Source organism: Gopherus flavomarginatus, chromosome 2 (assembly GCF_025201925.1).
Source record: "Gopherus flavomarginatus isolate rGopFla2 chromosome 2, rGopFla2.mat.asm, whole genome shotgun sequence".
NCBI classification, from domain to species: Eukaryota; Metazoa; Chordata; order Testudines; family Testudinidae; genus Gopherus; species Gopherus flavomarginatus.
Genome location: NC_066618.1, coordinates 172,826,763 through 172,848,795, shown reverse-complemented (window position 1 = coordinate 172,848,795; position 22,033 = coordinate 172,826,763). Strand labels below are relative to the sequence as shown.

The 22,033-nt window shown below is 42.2% G+C and overlaps 1 protein-coding gene across 3 annotated transcripts in view; it reads left to right on the top strand.

Annotated features, from left to right (window-relative positions):
- DROSHA (drosha ribonuclease III) overlaps positions 1-22,033 on the top strand; it is a 113,492-nt gene that overhangs the window by 31,388 nt on the left and 60,071 nt on the right. For all 3 annotated transcript variants that reach the window (XM_050939847.1, XM_050939846.1, XM_050939848.1), the window contains 5 exons: positions 1,417-1,498; positions 2,795-2,866; positions 11,691-11,860; positions 15,237-15,361; positions 17,009-17,108. In XM_050939847.1, coding sequence (XP_050795804.1) covers positions 1,417-1,498; positions 2,795-2,866; positions 11,691-11,860; positions 15,237-15,361; positions 17,009-17,108 — 549 coding nt within the window. The remainder of the gene's footprint in view (positions 1-1,416; positions 1,499-2,794; positions 2,867-11,690; positions 11,861-15,236; positions 15,362-17,008; positions 17,109-22,033) is intronic.

Genomic DNA, 22,033 nt, shown 5'->3' with positions numbered 1-22,033 from the left:
AATCGGTGGTGGAACTAAGGGCTTGTCTACACTGGCATTTTACAGTGCTGCAACACACCCCTGAGCGCAGCAAGTTTCAGCGCTGTAAAGCGCCAGTGTAGACAGTGCACCAGTGCCAAGAGCCACGCCACTCGTGGAGGTGGGTTTTTTTAGAGCACTGGGAGAGCTCTCTCCCAACGCTCTGCTGCAACCACACAAGCCACGTTAAAGCACTGCCACAGGAGCGCTTTAACGTTGCCAGTGTAGACTAGCCCTAAGACTGGTATTTGACTTTTTTGACTCCCAGCCCTGAGGTCTGGTCACTAGAACAGGGGTGTCTTTTAATCTAACCTAATGCAAAAAAAAAATCCCTATAAATACAAACAAAGCAATTCCAGTTTATAATGTGCTGGTTTGTATTAAGACAGTCTTTAATAAGGCAAAATTTGTGGAGTAAATTGCTGCAATGGAATGTCATGTCTAAGTGTAGATTTACTCTGCATACTAACTACTAAGATAAGATCAATGTTTAGTTTAGTCCTATATATTTACATATTTTTTCGTTGTTATCTTTCCTTTTTCTGTCACTCAGCAGTAGATTTATCTAAATATATGCAAGAGGCCAAAAATCCAAAACATGATTAATGTGGATCTCAATGTGATTAACTTCCTGATGCTGAATCTACTGTGCTGTCTCCAGATCTTGATTTAAAGTAATAAAAGGACAGCAATCAAAATAGGGAACTTGTCTTTGTGGAGTCCTAGTCAATTGCCTGTGCCTACAGCACTGCTTGCAAACCCTGTTTAACAAGGTAGCCTTGCCAAAGAGATTTTGTTGGGCTTGGAATTTTTGGTTGGCTTCATATGCATACAATTTATATTGACTTGAGCTGTTATTTTATATAATGTATATTGACTTGAAATAGTGTTTTCAAGACAGAGTGAAAGACAGCTGAAAACTAGAGTGGCTTCTTTCCCAGTTGAGCTGAGGAATTTCTCTGCTCTTAAAATCATAATCCTCAATTTATGATGTATTTATTTGTTGCTTAGGGTGTGGTGGTGATATCACAAATGATGATTTATAAGCTTTTTAGCAAGAAGATGCAAGAGTGGGGAATTATGACAGAGGTGTTTGTAATAAATATATCATCTCTTTAACTTATTCGGGTGAAAGGCTTTTGGTGCACTGTAAATTATTTTGCAGTCCTGAGCTCATAGTATCTGTCTCCAGTGTGGATTTGGGCCTTTAATAAAGAACACTTAATATGCATTAACATGCTTTCAGAAGAGGCTTCAAATGCTAAGTGATGCTTAAATGAATAACAGACAGTCATATGCCTAAAGATTTACTAATCATTGAGCAGTATCATCTCCAAATTGTATTATTTATGTGTTGAAATATTTGAATAATGATATTCTGGCATTTTTCTTTTCCAGAATTTTTGTGTGAGAGGGCTTGAATTATTCTCTTTGTATCTATTCAGAGATATTTTGGAACTCTATGACTGGAATCTTATAGGTAACTGTACAGTTAAAAATATACACATACAGAAACAGTAAATGTTATTTACGAATTCAATAATTATGCCTAAGTTTTAAAACATGCTTTGGTTTAAAAAGGAGAACTTGAAATAACAAAATTGAGTGTTTTCAATTTTTAATAGCACGGATAAGTTTCCAGTTTTCTTTTACCAAGAACAAACAGTTGATAAGGGTCCGTTATAGTGGGTGTATAGAAACTAACAGTGCTCAGAGTTGTCATCCAGGTCTCTTAGATAAGACATTTAACACTTCCTTAATTACTCCTACATGATTTTTGTTTTAAACAAGCTGTTAATTATATTATTGCGCAATAATGTGTTTGTGAGGCTTTGTTGTCAGGGTGTCAAAAAGAATGCTGTCTTTGCCCTGACAAGCTCACAGACTGAAGGCATTTGTCCTGTAGTACAATGAAACTACAAAATAGTGTCACCTTGACAGCCACATGGTATTCCTTTGCTTACTGAGCTGTCATTATAGCTGAAAATCTTACCAGGATAGGTGGAAAAATACATACATTTTAAGATTGTGACACAACAAAATTTCAGAGTTAAAACTTTTGCTAAGAGAAAACAAGAGAAATTTCAGAAGAACTTCACTTTAAAATATGTAAATTACTTTTGGTTCTTGGGTTTTCCTATGAAGATTTATTTAGTACTTGCTGTAACACAGATGCATATAAGTTTAATATTTTGTGTATGCTTCCTTTGGTTAGTTATTGAATATATTGCATGATCTGGTTTTTGGATTAAGTATTACTGGCTTTGATTGTACTCTCCTTTACTTTTTAAAATTGTAAGTCACATACCATTTTGGGCTTTCCTTTTTCACATGAAGCCTTAACTAATATCACTGGAAAGGAGAAAGAAACAATAACATAGAACATTTTTTCCCCCTTAGTATGTATAAAGATAAGTACTATTATTGGAACGAACAATAATAAATCTAAATAAAAGCAAATTCTTTATTCCTGTGTTCTTACAGAACATTTTTTTTTGAATTGCATTGATTATATAAGCAGAATTTTTTCTTCCTGCCCACATGGACATTTCTGTTATATAGTGGACCAAAGAGTACATTATCTCTATTTCCCCTTTTACTGTGCTGTGTTTTGATAATTTCACTGAAGATTTAGATATTCTGGGTGAAATTGTGGCCCTGTTGAACTCAATAGCAAAGCTTCCATTGATTTCAATAGAGCCAGGACTTTAACCTCTGTTTCTGCAAATATGTTTTCAGAGACTTAATTCTTTTTCTGTTAATTTTCTTATTTAAGGTCCTTCATTTGAAAACAATTCTTGTTGTCCAAGATTTCATTTCATGCCACGGTTTGTGAGGTTTCTTCCGGGTGAGTTTATATCATGTGGTTGGATGAAAATTAGGCTTCCAAACTCCTATGCATCTCTTCAAACAAGGAAGAACCATTTATATGGGCCTCATAGCTATTTCTTCACATGGACTGAAGGTTCAGACAGAATCACTGCTTTGGTTTGTACTTGGTCCACAATGTGAAAGTTTTATTTGCAGTCAAAAGAGCTAGAGACTTGATTTTTATTTTTTTTTTTATTTTTTTTTAATGGAAGCTGGGATTCTGGAGCATTAAGATGTGACTCACCAGAGGAAAAAAAACACCACCATTCTGATCTGGTTTAATCCAACCCTTAAGCCAAGGAACAGTCTTTGGTTCAGAAAGGACTGTGTCTACTCTTACATGAAAAGCCTGCTTAGGAGTTTCCCACACCCACCGTATCTGGGGGAAGATCCGCAATTGGTATACATTTTCATAACTTCAGTGGAGCTACGAAAATACATACCAGTTGGAGATCTACTTCTGGTTCTTCCAGGAGAATCATTTCCACAGAAATATTCTTGATATGAGAGCAGTCCTCTATTTATTTTGGCTGTTCAGAGACCCAATGTTGCGTAAAGTTGGCTTTACCTCCTAAACAAGGGTTACTGGTAGCTGTGTGGAGGAGGAGAGGGGTAAACAGGGACAGTACTTCTTCATCCTTTAGGAAAAGGTGTTCACATACGTTTAACCACTGATCCTTCAAATGACAAAAGTTGAATTGATCCTTAGTGGTGCAAAGACAACTGATTTCTTCTCCTCCTGGAGATAATAGTTACCCGATCCTATAAAGTTACAGCCTAGTCATGGCTGGGTCACTCAGAACCAGGACACCTCTTTCCATCCCAACCTGGCTTTTATTTCATAATGACTCATGACATGGAAGAAGTACTTAAGTGTCTCAAGCTCTCCAAACTTCACAGAAGGAGTGTACAAGAACATATACCGTTCAAGTGGAAAAGCTTTTCATTCTAGTGTGAATAGGTCCTGATGGATCCTTTTGCTTGCCTCATTCAAAAACTTCTGCTATCCTTTCTATTTTTTCCCTCAGTCTTGGATACAGACATCAGCACTCAGTTTATTTGCTATTTCGAGTTTCTGTGACCTCGTAGAAAGTAAACTCCTCTCCTGTTCTTCCCCCAGAGTACAGGACTAAGGCCCATCTTGCATTTAGTATGTCCCTCTAGACTGCTTCTGGTGTTACATAATTACTAATGTTGTCCCCCAAAAAATCTCCATTTGAAGCACTTCACAGTCACTGACACTTCTAGCAGAAGGGTTTATTTTTAGCAGCAATGATTTCAGCTTGCTGAACAAGTGAGCTTCAGGGCTTTAGTGACTGATCCACCTTATTGTAAGTACCATGGGATAAATTAGAATGGCTTTTGATCTTAATCTATTCCAGATAATAATCTGTAAAAATGTACCTCCAGCTTTTTGACTGAGGATGCAGCTGTGCCATGAAACAATCTGTCTTGAGGAGAATCATGTCTAAGACCCTGTCTACACTGAGATTTGAACCAGATTTGAAATTGTAAACGTAGTTTAGCTAAACCAGCTTCATAGACTCATAGACTCATAGGTCAGAAGGGACCAATCTGATCATCTAGTCTGACCTCCTGCACAAGGCAGGCCACAGAACCCCACCCATCCAATTTTATACAACTCCTATCCCAGGACCGAGTTATTGAAATCCTCAAAAATGGTTTGAAGACCTCAAGCTGCAGAGACACCACCAGCAAGCGACCCGTGCCCCACGCTGCAGGGGAAGGCGAAAAACCTCCAGGGCACCTGCCAATCCGCCCTGGAGGAAAATTCCTTCCCGACCCCAAATATGGCGATCAGCTAAACCCTGAGCATGTGGGCAAGAGTCACCAGCCAGCACCCAAGAAGGAGTTCTCCGCAGCAACTCAGTACCCATCGCATGCAACATCTCCCCGCAGACCACTGAGCAGACCTGTCTGGTGGTAATTCAAGATCAATTGCCCAAATTAACGATCCTATCATAACATCCCCTCCATATACTTATCAAGCTTTGTCTTAAAGCCAGGAAAGTCTTTTGCCCCTACTACTTCCCTCGGAAGGCTATTCCAGAACTTCACTCCCCTAATGGTCAGAAACCTTCGTCTAATTTCAAGTCTAAACTTCCTAATATCCAGTTTATACCCATTCGTCCTCGTGGCTACATTAGTACTAAGCTTAAATAATTCCTCTCCCTCCCTAACGTTAACCCCCTTGATATATTTATATAGTGCAAGCATATCCCCCCTCAGCCTTCTTTTGGCCAGGCTAAACAAGCCAAGCTCTTTGAGTCTCCTTTCATAAGGCAGTTTTTCCATTCCTCGGATCATCCTCGTAGCCCGTCTCTGAACCTGTTCCAGTTTGAATTCATCCTTCTTGAACATGGGACACCAGAACTGCACACAGTATTCCAGATGGGGTCTCACCAACGCCGTATACAACGGTACTAACACCTCCTTATCCTTGCAGGAAATACCCCGCCTGATGCATCCCAAAATCGCATTTGCTTTTTTAACAGCCGTATCACATTGGCGACTCATAGTCATCCTGCTATCAACCAGTACCCCAAGGTCCTTCTCCTCCTCCGTCGCTTCCAACTGATGCGCCCCCAACGTATATCCAAAATTCTTATTATTAATTCCTAAATGCATGACCTTGCACTTTTCACTGTTGTATTTCATCCTATTCCTATTACTCCAGTTTACAAGGTGGTTCAGATCTTCTTGAATAGTATCCCTGTCCTTCTCCGTGTTAGCAATACCCCCCAGCTTTGTGTCATCCGCGAACTTTATTAGCACATTCCCGCTCTTTGTGCCAAGGTCAGTAATAAAAAGGTTAAATAAGATCGGTCCCAAAACCGATCCTTGAGGGACTCCACTGGTGACCTCCTTCCAGTCCGACAGTTCACCTTTCAATACGACCCTCTGGAGTCTCCCCTTTAACCAGTTCCTTATCCACCTTACAACTTTCATATTCACTCCCAGCTTTTCCAATTTAACTAACAGCTCCCCGTGCGGAACCGTGTCGAACGCCTTACTGAAATCTAGGTAAATTATATCTACCGCATTTCCTTTATCTAAGTAATCCGTCACCTTCTCAAAGAAGGAGATCAGATTGGTTTGGCACGATCTACCTTTAGTAAATCCGTGTTGCAATTCGTCCCAATTACCTTTGACCTCTATGTCCTTAACTACTTTCTCCCTTAAAATTTTTTCCAAGACCTTACATACTACAGACGTCAAGCTAACAGGCCTATAATTACCCGGATCACTCTTTTTCCCTTTCTTAAAAATAGGAACTACATTAGCAATCCTCCAGTCATACGGCACAACACCCGAGATTATCGATTGCTTAAAAATTCTCGCTAACGGGCTCGCAATTTCACGCGCCAGTTCCTTTACTATCCTCGGGTGGAGATTATCCGGGCCCTCCGACTTCGACCCATCAAGTTGTTCAAGTACGGCCTCTACCTCAGTTGCAGTAATATCCACTTCCATATCCACATTCCCGTTTATCATCCCTCCATCATCGCAAGGTTCCTCACTAGTCTTATTAAAAACCGAGGCAAAGTACTTGTTTAGATGCTGGGCCATGCCTAGGTTATCCTTAACCTCCATTCCATCCTCAGTGTATAGCGGCCCCACTTCTTCTTTCTTTGTTTTCTTCTTATTTATGTGGCTGTAGAACCTTTTACTATTGGTTTTGATTCCCTTTGCAAGTTCCAGTTCAATGCGGCTTTTAGCCTTCCTCACTTTATCCCTACATGTTCTGACCTCAGCAAGGTAGCTTTCTTTACTGATCCTGCCTTCCTTCCACTCCCTGTAAGCTTTCTGCTTTTGTCTAATCCCCTCTCTGAGTTGCTTGCTCATCCAGTTTGGCCTGCAACTCCTGCCCATGGTTCTTTTCCCCTTTCTCGGGATGCAGGCTTCCGACAGTCTCCGCAGCTGTGACTTAAAGTAATTCCAGGCCTCCTCCACATTTAAATCCACTAATTCCTCCGTCCAATCCACTTCCCTAACTAATTTCCTTAACTCTTTAAAATTAGCCCTCGAGAAGTCAAAAACCCTAATCGCAGATCTACATTTGTTTATCCTTCCATCTAGTTTGAACTGAATCAGCTCATGATCACTCGAACCAAGGTTGTCCCCTACCACCATTTCTTCTACGAGGTCCTCACTGCTCACCAACACCAAGTCTAAAATGGCATCCCCTCTCGTAGGTGCTTCAACTACTTGATGAAGAAATTCATCCGCTATCACATCCAGAAAAATCTGACCCCTATTGTTCGTGCAAGTACTCGTCCTCCAGTCTATATCCGGGAAGTTGAAGTCCCCCATAATCACACAATTCCCCTTTGTGTTTACTTCATTAAAGACATTAAAGAGGTCTCTATCCATATCCCAATCCGATCCCGGCGGTCTGTAGCACACCCCAAGCACTATCTCAGGGGAAGCTCTAGTTGCTTTTTTACCCAGCGTGATTTTTGCCCAGACGGACTCCGTCTTATCCATTCCATCACATCTTATTTCGCTACATTTAATTTCATCATTGATGTACAAGGCTACTCCCCCACCTTTGCCTTTCTTCCTGTCTTTTCTGAACAGCACATAGCCTTCAATACCCGTGCTCCAGTCATGAGTACTATTCCACCAGGTTTCGGTAATCCCTATAATATCCGGCTTCACTTCCTGCACGAGTAACTCCAGTTCCTCCATCTTGTTACCTAGGCTCCTGGCATTAGTGTACAGACCTTTTAATTTTCGGCGTTTGGCGTCAGTGACATTCTTTCCCCCGTCGTGCACAAACTGTCTGCCACCAGCATCACCCGTTACTCTGGTTTCTACTCCACTATTCCTCCTTGGATCAAATCTTGGGGCCGCAAGGGTATCCCCGCTCACTTTGTTTACTTCCCTCTCCAGGTTATGTTCTGGCGTGGAGATCTCCCGAACATTTCCCAACCATCTCCCCCAACTTTCTAGTTTAAAGCCCTCTTGATGAGGTCGGCGAGCCTCCATCCTAGAATCCTATTTCCCTCCTTGCTGAGATGAAGTCCATCCTGAGCAAACAGTCGTCTATCCGTAAATGCGTCCCAGTGACCGTACATCCCAAAGCCCTCCTTGTAACACCACTCCCTGAGCCATCTGTTGATCGCCATAATCTTGTCCCTCCTTCGTCACCCCGCTCTAGAAACCGGCAGAATCCCACTGAAGATCACCTGAGCCTCGATGTCTTTAAGCCTCTTCCCCAGTCTGAAATAGTCCTCCTTGATACAGTCCAGTGAGTAACTAGCTGTATCGTTCGTTCCCACATGAAGGATAATCAACGGATTTTTTCCCGCTCCCGCTAAGATCGTATTCAGGCTCAAGTCCACATCCTGTATCTTAGCCCCCGGCAGACAGCACACTCTTCTGTTCTCCCGATCCGGTCTAGTTACAGGCCTGTCTACTCTTCTCAGTAGAGAGTCTCCAATCACGTAGACTTGCCTTTTCCTGGTGACAATGCGATTCTCCGGTCTATCCCCCACAGCAGCTGGCCGTGATTCCTCCTGATTTGTATTCGACCTCACAATCGTCCTAGGGCTCGTACTTGATGTTGCCTCCACTGACTGCTCCCCTCCATCTGCAGGACTAGCTGCTTGCCTCTTCTTCCTTGCCGTTACTCCTTCAGCAGCCGGCTGTGCTCCATCTTCATTTCCCAACTCAGCAAACCTGTTCCTGAGTTCTATTTGTCCATCGCTGGCCCGTCTTATCCTCTGTCTGGTTCTCCTAGTGACATGCTTCCACCGTCCACTTTCCTCACCCAGCAGTCCCTCCTCAGAGTCCTTAGGTCCTGCTTTTGTCCGCTCGCCTGAGCTTGTCCCCTGTGCCTCATCATGTCTGTGTTCCATCATCTGCTCAAACCCCCTTCTAAACTCAGCCAGAGTTTCCACTTGCATCTCCAGTCCCCTTACCTTTTCTTCCAGCAGCTCTATCAGACGACACTTCATGCAGATGAAACTCCTTTCAGGTACTCCCTCTAGGACCATGTACATGCCGCAGCTGCCGCACCCAGTCATCCTCAGTGTGTCTGCACCTGCTGCCTCTGCCTCCATCATAGCGCTGCAACTCTGTGCCTGGCAATCCACAGCTCACACCGCACCGCAGGCCACCGACCAGGGCAGGGCTGCCTCTTCCCTGGTCTGCCTTCCCGGTTCCTCTGCCTTGGTCTCCCCTGCAACCTCCCCCTGGAAACTCCCACTGAAACTCCCTTGTTAGCCGCTCTGTTCGCCGCCTCCTGTGCCGCTGCAGCTGACTGTGTTTGGTTTGGCTTGCCTCTGCAGTCAGGATATTAAAAGCTGTCTGACCGCGTCTATCACTGCTGTTCCTTAGCAGGCCTGCATCTTAAAATTGTATTCAGTCAGACGCAAATGTATGTTTGGTGGCAGTTTGCAAAATTGGCCACATGTGGCTCTGGGTCATCACTTGATCTCAGTACAAAATGAAAATAGATTTTACCTCTGTGAGGTGTGTAACCTATTTCTAGGTTACGAGTTGTCTAGTTCTACTCTGCTAGGTTTGGTTGGTTGGTTGTTTTGGGGGTGTATCTCTTAACTGGTATTTCCACATTGTGAGACATCTTATCCCTTTCTGATTGTGAGTTTATATTATTATTTTTTCTGAGAGACATACCTGGAGCTTCTTAATCTCTGCAGAATAGGAATCCATCATCCTGAATATATTTTCTGAATATTATTTATCTGTAGTTCTTCTTTGAAGATATTGGTGCAATAGAGCCCCACACATTCATTCACTGCCTTCTTAGCAATATAGGAATGAGTTGTTTGATTTCTCTTCCCCCCCATTTTCTTGTCTTATGTCTTTCAAACAGAGCAAAAGAGATACAGTCTCTAACTTTCACAATATCTGCATGAGATGGCTGAGATGGCAGGCATTGTGTGGCTCAGAACATTGAGCTAATCATCAAATCATATTTGCTCAGTGCCATAGGCCTCGGAGATGAAGAATAGTAATCTACTGTACCTAATTTTTCAGAATATCAGGGAAACACACATTACAGAGTAGTTGATTTCCTTTGGGATCCGTGGTCAGCGGAGGGGGAATCCACAAGCATGCATTATTTTGACAATGAACACTGGAAAAGCCTAAAAGAGGCCAGATTTCAGAACTGGGTCCAGTACCATCATCTTTGGCTTAGACCACTGCATTGATTCTCTTCTTGTAACTTCATTAGCCCCATATTTGTTCAAGTAAGCAATTTGGTGTACATACCCTAGATGCTGCTGCTCACGGGCTATCTCTTCCCAAATTAAATAAATTAGTTGTTGCCAGGTGAGGTCAGTCTTTATAAAGGGAATATTTTCAAATTAAGAAGTTGTTTTTGTAGCTCATTCTATCTGCTTCTGTAGCTCTAAAGAGTAGTTTGTCATTACAAAGGGAGTTTGGGTATGTTTCCCAGTTGTAGGTTTTATATTGGAATTTAGAACAAGGTTAATTCTACTGAAGAAAGTCTTCTAGAAGATTACTAGTGTAGGTCATGTTCCTGACCTTCCACAATCCTAGTATTTTCTTTACTCCATCAATTTAACCCTGTCGGAATTGGAGAATCACTTGCCTACTTCTTTATATTCATTGGAGGTTTAAACTGTACCACCCTGACCTGGTGATTCAGGAAGACTTTCCATATGATTCTCAAACTATTACTACAATCTTTGTGCTATAGCATTTTCATCATAATACTTTTAGACCTTCGATTTTGCTCATCTCCTTGCACAAGACCCTTTGAATGTTTCAGATAACATACTGTGACTTGACAGAACAGGCCAATTTATGGAAGAGAAGTGGACTGAAAATTTCTGCTTCTTTGTAATGATGAATCCTTTCACTTAATGATGTCGCCATATTTACAGATTAAACTCTTTTTTTGTTTAAGGAAAAGATTTGAGAGACTTGTATCTGAAGGAATCTTAGTAGTATGCCTCATCTTCTATCCAAACATTTCCTCCACAAACAAGTTTACATGTACAATTTGAGTGGTGGATAGCTCCTCAATAAAATGCCTGACAGGACCGTTATGAATTAATCTCTACTTTTGTGGTCTTCATGGTCATGACTGACTGCTTAGTCCAAGTCATGGTGCTTTTTATACTTTCTCGTGTCACAAAACGCAGTCTTGGCAATGTGCATTTCTTCACATCTCAGAAGTAGTTAGTAGTTTTCACATGTACTTGGTTCATCCAGAGACAGTAGCTCAGTGTGAGCCCAGGCTACTCTTTAGTCTTCCTTACTGCAGGTGCAGCACATAAACACTGAATATTAGTCCGTAATGCCAGGATAAATTATTGCACGCATCCATAAACGTCCCATAAAATTCTTGAATGTTCCTCCAGAAAGCCACATAATGTCTAAACAGTTTAAAACTATTGTTGTAAAAGGAAATGATAAAATGCAAAAAGGCAGAATGTAACTGGACTATATAACTTATGGTTCTACACGCAGATTTTAAAGCTATTTGGCCAGCTAAGTTAGCTTGAGGCTTTCAAAAAAATTTACGCTATTATTCTTTCTACCATTAATGTTATTGTTTCTAGTTGAGCAAATTGAGGTGCTTATGCACGTGCATTATTCATCAATAAAATGTTTGTGTTCCTATTAGTTAATTGAGCAGTTTGTGCTTTATTTAACCCATCTGAACATTTTACTACTTCTGCAATATTTTCCTTTAATGATACTTTGAAGGGAGAGACAAATTTAATAATTTTTTATTAAATAAATTTTAATAACAATAATTTTAATCTGTTTTTAAGATGGAGGGAAAGAAGTGCTGTCAATGCATCAGATCCTACTCTACTTGTTACGATGCAACAAACCTTTAGTCCCAGAGGAGGAGATTGCCAATATGCTTCAGTGGGAAGAGCTGGAATGGCAGAAATATGCAGAAGAATGCAAAGGAATGATCGTTACCAGTCCTGGCATGGTACTGCAAACATTTTTGATTTATAAATAAATCATGCATGCACTATGATTATGGTTCAATGAGTCTGGTGCAGGCTAAATTGGAAAGAGAGAAGGAATCCAAAGGGATGAACAAGAATCCTTTGATCTCAGGGCTGTTGGAGTAACCATATTGAAAGGACACCGAATGTAAGAGAATTGGGGATGCAAAATATTATAGCTATATGAGAGTGAATTCACTTGATCCAGTGCCTGGATGAAGTTCACACTTGCTGCCCTATTCTTTGGCAGACTGTGTGATGTTCAAGAGCAGGTTTACAAACTAGCAGCATACCAATGTATACATTGAAATTGCAATGTTTCAAGCATGTGCGACCCTAATTTAGTCCCCTTGTGCATAAGTATTATGATAATCTTTAACTGCATGATTACATACTATTTATTCAGCGCACCCCTGCTTCATTCTGAGGGTGGGTAGTTATTCAGTAATTCCTTTTATCTTCCTTAATCAGTGTGTGGCTTTATTTAATGTACACCAATCAACTCTGCACTGAATTCAGATTTGTTAATTTTCTTATTGAGTGCTTCATTGACAGTAATGGCTTTATTTTCAGAACAGCTTTGTGATATTAGGTGGTGGTATCATCCCTATTTCACACGTGGAGATCTGAGACAAGGAAATAGCAATGCCAAAATTATCAGATGTCTACTAATTTTGTGTGTCCAACTTGGAACACACATGGCCTAGTATTTTCAGAGTACTCAGTTGTTTTATATCACTTTATACATTGAAAGCAAAGTTTTAATCAACTTCAGTTGCTGGTGTGAATGCTCAGCCCTTCTGAAAATTTGACCCCACGTGTGTCAGTTGGGCACCCAGAAAATGAAGAACACACAGTTAATGACACTGTAGTAGAGTGGTGCCGGGGATCGACCCTCCTTGAGGGGGAAGGGGAGCCACACCAGCTCGCCTCACTCCTTCTGCCTCGGGCCCATCCCTTGCTGCAGGGTTGAGCACGAGAGAACAGTATATAAGTACGCCCCGGCCCTTGGGCGGGAGGGGGCAGCACACAGTCTATGCTCAGGCCTTTCAGCAGGGGCTGAGCAACAAGGTAACAGTATATATATAAGCCCAGGCCCTTAGGCAGGGCGGGGCAGCACACAGTCTGTGCTCAGGCCTTTCAGCAGGGGCTGAGCAACAAGGGAGCGGAGACGGCCTCCTCAGGTCAGGGGAGGGGGAGTCTGCCACCCTTGGAGGGGTGGCAGGGGGAACACAGGCCCTCCCACTCCACTGCGTTCTAGCCCGGGGCCCTAGCAACGGTTAACGCTGCTGACGGTCAGTGGGGAATCCTGACCAAAACACACTGCCATTGGCTCAGGCGAGCCTGCAGCCTGACTGGGGTCGGCTGCCCCCGGGCCACTTCCAACCTCCCCCTCGCTGGGTACCTGCCCTCTGCCAGCGTCGTCCGGGGCATCCCAGACCATGGGTTCCTCAGGGTGTCTGCCGTCGGGAGGTCCAGTCCACTCCTCGGGGTACTGGGGTTCGGGAGGTCCGATCCACTCCTCGGGGTACCGGGCGTCGGGAGGTCCAGGCAGCTCCTCCACAGGCCGAGCGTCGGACTGCTCAGTCGGCCCCTCTGAGTGCTGGCCCCAGGGGAGGTCAGGCCAGTACCCCTCTGGGTACCGGGCATGGGGTAGGCCAGGCCCAGTGGGAGCTCGGGCCCTAGCGTCTGCTCTCTCTGGCCACCTCCCTCTAACTGAGCCCTGGGGCCGGGCTTTTGTACTTCCTGTCCCACCCCTTGACTTCCGGGGGGCGGGGACAGGCAGCGGTGGCCTTGGACTTCCTGTCCCGCCCCTTGACTTCCGGGGGGCGGGGACAGGTGGCAGGGGCTTCACCCACAGCCGCGCCCTTTCTGGCCTGTTCTCCTCAGGAGCGCGGGGGAGTGAGGCCCCCTCGCTACAGGCACCTTTTGAAAAGTTGTTTTAAATGACCGGTTCAGTATCACATAGGACTCAGTGGCAGAGACAGGATTAGAGTCTGATTATCTAGGGTGGCATTCAACTTCTTTAATCACAAGACCACTCTTTTTCTTATGGAAATGCTCTGCCTCATTTTTAAATTCCTGTCATCTTTTTCATATCCTCATCTAAACTATTCTGTATATAAGCCTTACAAAACTTTCTTCACCTGTTTGCATGAGTGGAGTAATTTTAAAGATTAAATTTTTTGATGGGCAAGTAAAATATTTCATTTTCCATTATCATGTGAAAAGGATAGCTGATAAACATTTATTTTCACCTGGACTGGTAAAACTTACATGTCAGTATTGTAATTCTGTCCTTTGGCAAGCATTTTCCCCATTTAATTCCAGAAATGGCTGCATTTCACCAGTGGGGGAGATGATCCCTCTATATACTGGGTATCTGTTTGTAAAACACTTATTATGGGAATGAAAGATTTGTTATAAACTTTAAAAATAATATAATTATGTAATAGCAATAGCCATTCATAACTAATAACGTCATAAGAAATAAGGTAACTGTTCTACATGGAAGTTCTTTGCTGAATTGACAGTTTTAATATAAAGACGACTCTAAGTAATGTATCTTTTCAGACACTTCGTAGAACTTGATAGCTTTAGCATCATCCAAACAGCTAATTGCCAGGTGGGAAATCGTTTGGGTACATAACAAAACAGCTTGCAAGATAATGGAGAAAATATTTGTACAGAGAGATTCAACTGTGGAACTTTAGCTAAGGTTTTTGCATATGCTACAAAGAGCACTACAAATGGCGTGTCACCTGCAATGATGTGGAGTTACTCATGTTCTCCATTTTTGGAGGTGAAGTGAAAATCACTTCCTTCTAGAGTTTTGCTTTAAAAAGATGTGCGAAAAGGACAAAGTATTCCTCATTATACACATTGACTTTGGAGCATTTTGTAAGAGTGACGCCACAATTTTTAATGCCATTTAGTCTGTGTGATTGGATGGGTCTAATAATGTCTTTGCTTATATTAAATGATCAAGAATAGAATTAAAATTAGAGAGATGACATGGTCTAGTGAACCACATACAGGAATAGTAGTAAGAAGCAGCAGGATTCGATCCTGGCTCTGGTGCCAACTTAAAGTCTGGCCTTCAGCAATTCATGTGAAATTCTCAGAAACTCTCAAAACCTCAATTCCCCCTCCCCTGCAAATCAGGATAATAGCTGTATTTCAGGGTTACTGTGACAACCAATTAGTTTACATTGGTCAGCCGTGTAAGTGCCACATATATTATATATTAATGGTTTTCCACATATATGGCTAAAATATCTCTCTTATTCTTTTCAATATATTGAAAGCCTTCTCCGCTTCTCAGAATGATGTCAACTGTATTGTTTTTCTTCCTAGAAACCCAGTTCAGTTCGTATTGATCAATTGGACCGTGAGCAGTTCAACCCTGATGTAATTACTTTTCCCATTATTGTTCACTTTGGGATACGGCCTGCTCAACTCAGTTATGCTGGAGACCCTCAGTAAGAAATTTTCCTCAAAGCTTATGTTAATTTTTTTTTTTAAATTACTGTTTTTTTCATTTGTTGTTCAGGAAGGGCCTAGTCACATGACTATTGAAGTTGGGATGGCAAGCTTGCCATTTTCTGCAATAGGAGTGGGAACAGGAGCTGACTTTTATAAACTAGAGAATCTGAAATATAGCTGGTTTTTCCTCTTCTGAAGTCTAATTCTGTTCTGCACTTCCTTTATCAATTTTAGATTTTCAAAATAAGCACGTCAAATTCATGCAATAGTAAAATTATGTACTTGGTAGAAATGTTACGAAACCCGTGGCTATGTCCTTGTCCCGGATCAGCCCTGCCTCTGCTGCTGCTATCCAAATACCTCAGCTCCACTGCTCTTTATATTTGTGCTATAGGTCGATGAGAATTAGTGTGAGTATGTGTGTGTGAGCAGGGCAATCACACCCCTAGCTCAGAGTATAGACAGAGCCTAAATTGACTTCATCAATCTAGGCCCTCATGTTGTGTATGAAATACCTATTACTAAGGTATTCAGAAAAGTTCCATTTGGTGTATTTTTTCTTGTCCAAGTTTTTGATATAGCTAAGTGAAAACAACCATAAATACATCTTTTTTATTATTATTATTATTATTATTAATATTATTTTCTTATTCTCTTGCTCATCCCATAGTATCTGAGTGCCTTCCATACAAAATCGGTAGCAATAGCAAAGTCCCTAGTGGACTTCAAGAAGTCTCTGCCTCTCCTTTCTCGGGGTAAAAAAAAAAATCTGGTTGGGATCCTTGGTTTGTTGGTTTGTTTGTTTTACTTGGCAGAATGACTTGTTTATTTGTCATTTAATTTTTCTTTTTGGACAGATAAATGTATTATCTGTTTTGAAAACTGTTCTGGTGCTGGAATCCTTTTTTGAAATGAAAAGAAAATAGTGTAGAAGTAGCCTGTAGATTTCCAGTTTCCGATTTGTTTTATAGACCAAGCAGACATTGGTGTCTCTAGGGCCGAGGAAATGCACGGGAGAATGATGGAGTGAAATAGCTCTGAACAGACTCTAGTAAGCAAGGCATGGGATGGCGTGTGTGCTGGAGTTATGAGGATTCTGAAACAGTAAAATAGCTGCTGCTCCATTTGGTGGAGCGTCAGTAATATGGAATCATCACCCTAACCCTCACTCTAAACTGGTGCTGTTTGTGCAGACAACACATAGAAGAAAATAGATCACTAAGGCAAATACTTTGATCGCTCCCTTGCTTCGTTTTTAAAGCATTTGCTTTTGTGTCTTGTGTTGAGAATCTGTTTCTGTTATGTTTTTTTTTAAATACTGTGCATAAATTGGGCAGTTTTACCTTTTGCTTTGACTAAAACTTTTTTTTTGGGGGGGGGGGAATATAAAGGCTGTATTTAGTCTTGCTATAAGTGACATATGGACTTCATATCAAGAAGAAGAGTCTTTCACATGAATCAGAAAAAGGCTTTGACTCAGGGCCATACAGTACCCCCCACTGAAATGGGACCCATCAGAGATATCTTTTTAGAGTGAAGTAGTAGGGATTCTTTGCCATTTTGTTAGTGAGAGCTGAGGTACTCATGTTGTGTACTTCTAGAATGTGACAAAGATGTGTTTTTTTTTCATTCCTTTTCTACAGGTACCAAAAGCTATGGAAGAGCTATGTGAAGCTGCGCCATCTGCTGGCTAACAGTCCAAAAGTCAAACAGGCTGATAAACAGAAGTTATCTCAGAGAGAGGTATGCTGGACCTTCACCCGTAGCCAGTGACTGAGCACAGAAAGGGTTGGGGCTGTGTTACTACATTTCTATGGAGAAAAGGAAAATAATCTTATTATAGTCATCCTCACAATTGATTTTCTTTTCCGCGTGCTGAATTGATGTTACCTTTTGTTCTTTGCCTCCTAATGGAGAGACATTTTCTTGCACTATATTTTACCCAGTTACAGATACTGCCATAAGGTGTTGAGCTTCTTACAACATTAGTCATTAGCAAATGCAATGCTTAATGTTGAGAAAGGCTTTCCATTCTAGGCAACTCTTTTTAGCTGCCCATAATCTTTAAATGTCCATGATTTACACTTGGCCCAAAGTTGTATTTCATTGGAAAATTCAAGTGACTTCCCTTTATGGGTGAGACAATGATCGAAAGGTGGAATGATTTTTAAAAAACAAAAACAAACCTTAATTGTTGGGTTGTGGTATTTTTTTCTGGCAAAAGAACTCCAAAACAGTTGAAGGTAAAAACTTTAATTTTTGCATAGTCAGAGTCTTCAATGAGAAACATGGTGCTTGCAAAGTTCGGGTTTGTTTCCTCCCCCGAAAAAAAAGTTGACTTCTCAGCAGCTTCTATTGGCTTAAGTGGAAAATATTGAATACGTGTGTAACCCACACACCTCCAGTGTGTGGTGCTCTGTCCCCATCTAGTGGCACTGAGGCCACTTAGAGAGAGATGAATGAGTCTGCTCTACAGCCTTAGCTAAAGACCATATGACTTTTAGTTCATGCAGTAGAGCAGTGGTTCTTAACCTGCAGCCTGCACCCCCTTTGGTTCTCAAAAATATGTTCTCACACCCATTATCAAAAATCATTGAAGTAGGTCAGTTCTTTAAATCTAGATATATCATAACTATAGAATGAAAGAGAGAGAATTATATATTTACTTTAATTTCACAGTTAAAATTTAATGCAGTAATCGTTAAAAAATGTTAATAAATACATAGGTTTGATGAAACAAAGTAGTTGTACTTATGTGCCTGTGCTTAATTTGCGTTTTCGATGATTTACCTTCTAAAAATATCTAGCATGTCTCGCACCCCCAGAAAAGGCATCTCGCACCCCAGGTTAAGAACCACTGCAGTAGAGGCTCATGCATTTAGCTCCAGAGGTCCCAGGTTCGATCTCACCCACCGACGACCAGAGTCTGTCAGCGTTACAAATGGGGGCTTGTCCAGGATTTCAACTGGGAAGTCTCTGAAGCTTGGGATGTGCTTCCTCAGCTAGGGGAAGTATAACAAGAAGTCCAGTGGCACCTTAAAGACTAACAGATTTGTTTGGGCATAAACTTCCGTGGGTAAAAAACCCACTTCTTTAGATGCATGGAGTGAAAATTACAGATGCACGCATTGTAATATTGACACATGAAGAGAAGGGAGTTACCTCACAAGTGGAGAACCAGTGTTGACAGGGCCAATACAATCAGGGTGGATGTAGTCCACTCCCAATAATTGAGGAGGAGGTGTCAATTCCAGGAGAGGAAAAGTTGCTTCTGTAATGAGCCAGCCACTCCCAGTCCCTATTCAAGCCCAAATTAATGGTGTTATATTTGCAAATGAATTTTAGTTCTGCAGTTTCTCTTTGAAGTCTGTTTCTAAAGTTTTTTTGTTCAAGTATGGCTACTCTTAAATCTGTTATAGAATGTCCAGGAAGATTGAAGTGTTCTCCTACTGGCTTTTATATGTTATCATTTCTGATGTCCAATTTGTGTCCATTTATTCTTTTACATAGAGACTGTCCAATTTGGCCAGTGTACATGGCAGAGGGGCATTGCTGGCACATGATGACATATATCACATTAGTAGACGTGCAGGTGAATGAGTCCCTGATGGTGTGGCTGATGTGGTTGGGTCCTCTGATGGTATCGCTAGAGTAGATATGGGGACAACTATGTTTGTTACAGGGTTTGGTTCCTGGGTTAGTGTTTCTGTGGAGTGGTGTGTAGTTGCTGGTGAGTATTTGGGTTTTTTACCCATGAAAGCTTATGTCCAAATAAATCTGTTAGTCTTTAAGTTACCGCCAAACCCCTTGTTGTTTTTGTGGATACAAACTAACACGGCTACCCTCTGATAAGGGAAGAATGTAACTCACACACCTCCTGGGTGTGGTGCTCTGTCCCCATCTAGTGGCACGGAGACCACTTAAAGAGAGAGATTAATTAATCTGCTCTACAGCCTTAGCTAAGAGTCATGGTGGCTTTTAGCTTACACAATAGAGGTTTGTGCATTTATTTCCGGAGTCCCAGGTTCGATCCCGCCGGCCGAAGACCGGGGTCTGTCGGTGTTACACTTAACACTTTAAAAAATCAAGCCACCTCATTATGGACTAAGAAGCCTGCTTTGAAGCACCCACCTTTTTAAATCTTGGACAAAAACTTGAAAGTTGTTTCTTAGCATGTCTACCAGATACTCTTAAGACACACTTTACTTGCATATTTATATCAAGGAGGAAGGAACTTGTTTAGTATATGAAACTTGATGAAGCAGCTTTTCCATTTTGTCACAAAGCCCTGTACTCAGTGTTGCATTACAGTATCATAGAATCATGAAATATTAGGGTTGGAAGAGACCTCAGGAAGTCATCTAGTCCAATCCCCTGCTCAAAGCAGGACCAACACCCACTAAATCATCCCAGCCAGAGCTTTGTCAAGCCAGACCTTAAAAACCTCTAAGGATGGAGATTCCACCACTTCCCTAGGTAACCCATTCCAGTGCTTCACCACCCTCCTAGTGAAATAGTGTTTCCTAATATCCAACCTAGACCTCCTCCACTGCAACTTGAGACCATTGCTCCTTGTTCGGTCATCTGTCACCACTGAGAAGAGCCAAGCTCCATCCTCTTTGGAACCCCCCTTCAAGTAGTTGAAAGCTGCTATCAAATCTCCCCTCGCTCTTCTGTTCTGTAGACTAAATAACCCCAGTTGCCTCAGCCTTTCCTCGTAAGTCATGTGCCCCAGCCCTCTAATCATTTTTGTTGCCCTCTGCTGGATTCTTTCCAATTTGTCCACATCCCCTCTGTAGTGGAGGGATCAAGACTGGATGCAATACTCCAGGTGTGCCGTCACCAGTGCCAACTAGAGGGGAATAATCACTTCCCTCGATATGCTGGCAATGTTCCCACTAATACAACCTAATATGCCATTGGCTTTCTTGGCAACAAGAGCACACTGCTGACTCATATCCAGCTTTCTGTCCGCTGTAATCCCCGGGTCTTTTTCTGCAGAACTGCTGCTTAGCCAGTCGGTCTCCAGCCTGTAGCAATGCATGGGATTCTTCCTTCCTGAGTGCAGGACTCTGCAATTGTCTTTGTTGAACCTCATCAGATTTCTTTTGGCCCAATCCTCCAATTTTTCTAGATCACTCTGGACCCCAGCCCTACCCTCCAGTGTATCTACCTCTCCCCACAGCTTAGTGTCATCTACGAACTTGCTGATGGTGCAATCCATCCCATCATCCATATCATTAATGAAGATGTTGAACAAAACCAGCTCCAGGACTGACCCCTGGGGCACTCGGCTTGATACTGGCTGCCAACTAGATATCGAGCCATTGATCACTACCCATTGAGCCCGACAATCTAGCCAGCTTTCCATCTACCTTATAGTCCATTCATCCAATCCAAACTTTTTTAACTTGCTGGCAAGAATACTGTGGGAGACCATATCAAAAGCTTTGCTAAGGTCAAGAATTCTCAAATCCACTGCTTTCCCCATATCCACAGAGCCAGTAATCTCATCATAGAAGGCAATCAGTTTGGTCAGGCATGACTTGCCCTTGATGAATCCATGTTGACTGTTCCTGATCACCTTCCTCTCCTTCAGTAACTCAATTCTTCCTCCCCCTTACTTGCAAGAGTCTTGTGTAAGCATGGGTTTGTGGAATTTGAATGTTATTGCCAAGAGGTACTCAGATATTATGCTCAGAAATCCAGTGTATATTTTAGATAGCAGTTGGAAGGGGATATCTGTGCGTGTGTGTAGGCATGCAGATGTATGTTTGTGTGTGACTGTCTATAATCATGTAGCTTACACGTGTCTATAAAGTGGAGTGTAACTGGATTAATCAAGCAGCAAAGAATCCTGTGGCACCTTATAGACCAACAGACGTTTTGGAGCATGAGCTTTCGTGGGTGAATACCCACTTCGTCGGATGCATGTAGTGGAAATTTCCGGGGGCAGGTATATATATGCAAGCAAGAAGCAAGCTAGAGATAACGAGGTTAGTTCAATCAGAGAGGATGAAGCCCTGTTCTAGCAGTTGAGGTGTGAACACTGAGGGAGGAGAAACTGGTTCTGTAGTTGGCAAGCCATTCACAGTCTTTGTTTAATCCTTAGCTGATGGTGTCAAATTTGCAGATGAACTGAAGCTCAGCAGTTTCTCTTTGAAGTCTGGTTCTGAAGTTTTTTTGCTGCAGTATGGCCACCTTAAGATCTGCTATTGTGTGGCCAGGGAGGTTGAAGTGCTCTCCTACAGGTTTTTGTATATTGCCATTCCTAATATCTGATTTTTGTCCATTTATCCTTTTCCATAGAGACTGTCCAGTATGGCCGATGTACACAGCAGAGGGGCATTGCTGGCATATGATGGCATATATTACATTGGTGGACGTGCAGGTGAATGAACCGGTGATGGTGTGGCTGATCTGGTTAGGTCCTGTGATGGTGTCGCTGGTGTAGATATGTGGGCAGAGTTGACATCAAGGTTTGTTGCATGGATTGGTTCCTGAGCTAGAGTTACTATGGTGCGATGTGCAGTTACTGGTGAGAATATGCCTCAGGTTGGCAGGTTGTCTGTGGGTGAGGACTGGCCTGCCATCGAAGGCCTGTGAAAGTGTGGGATCATTGTCCAAGATGGGTTGTAGATCCCTGATGATGCGTTGGAGGGGTTTTA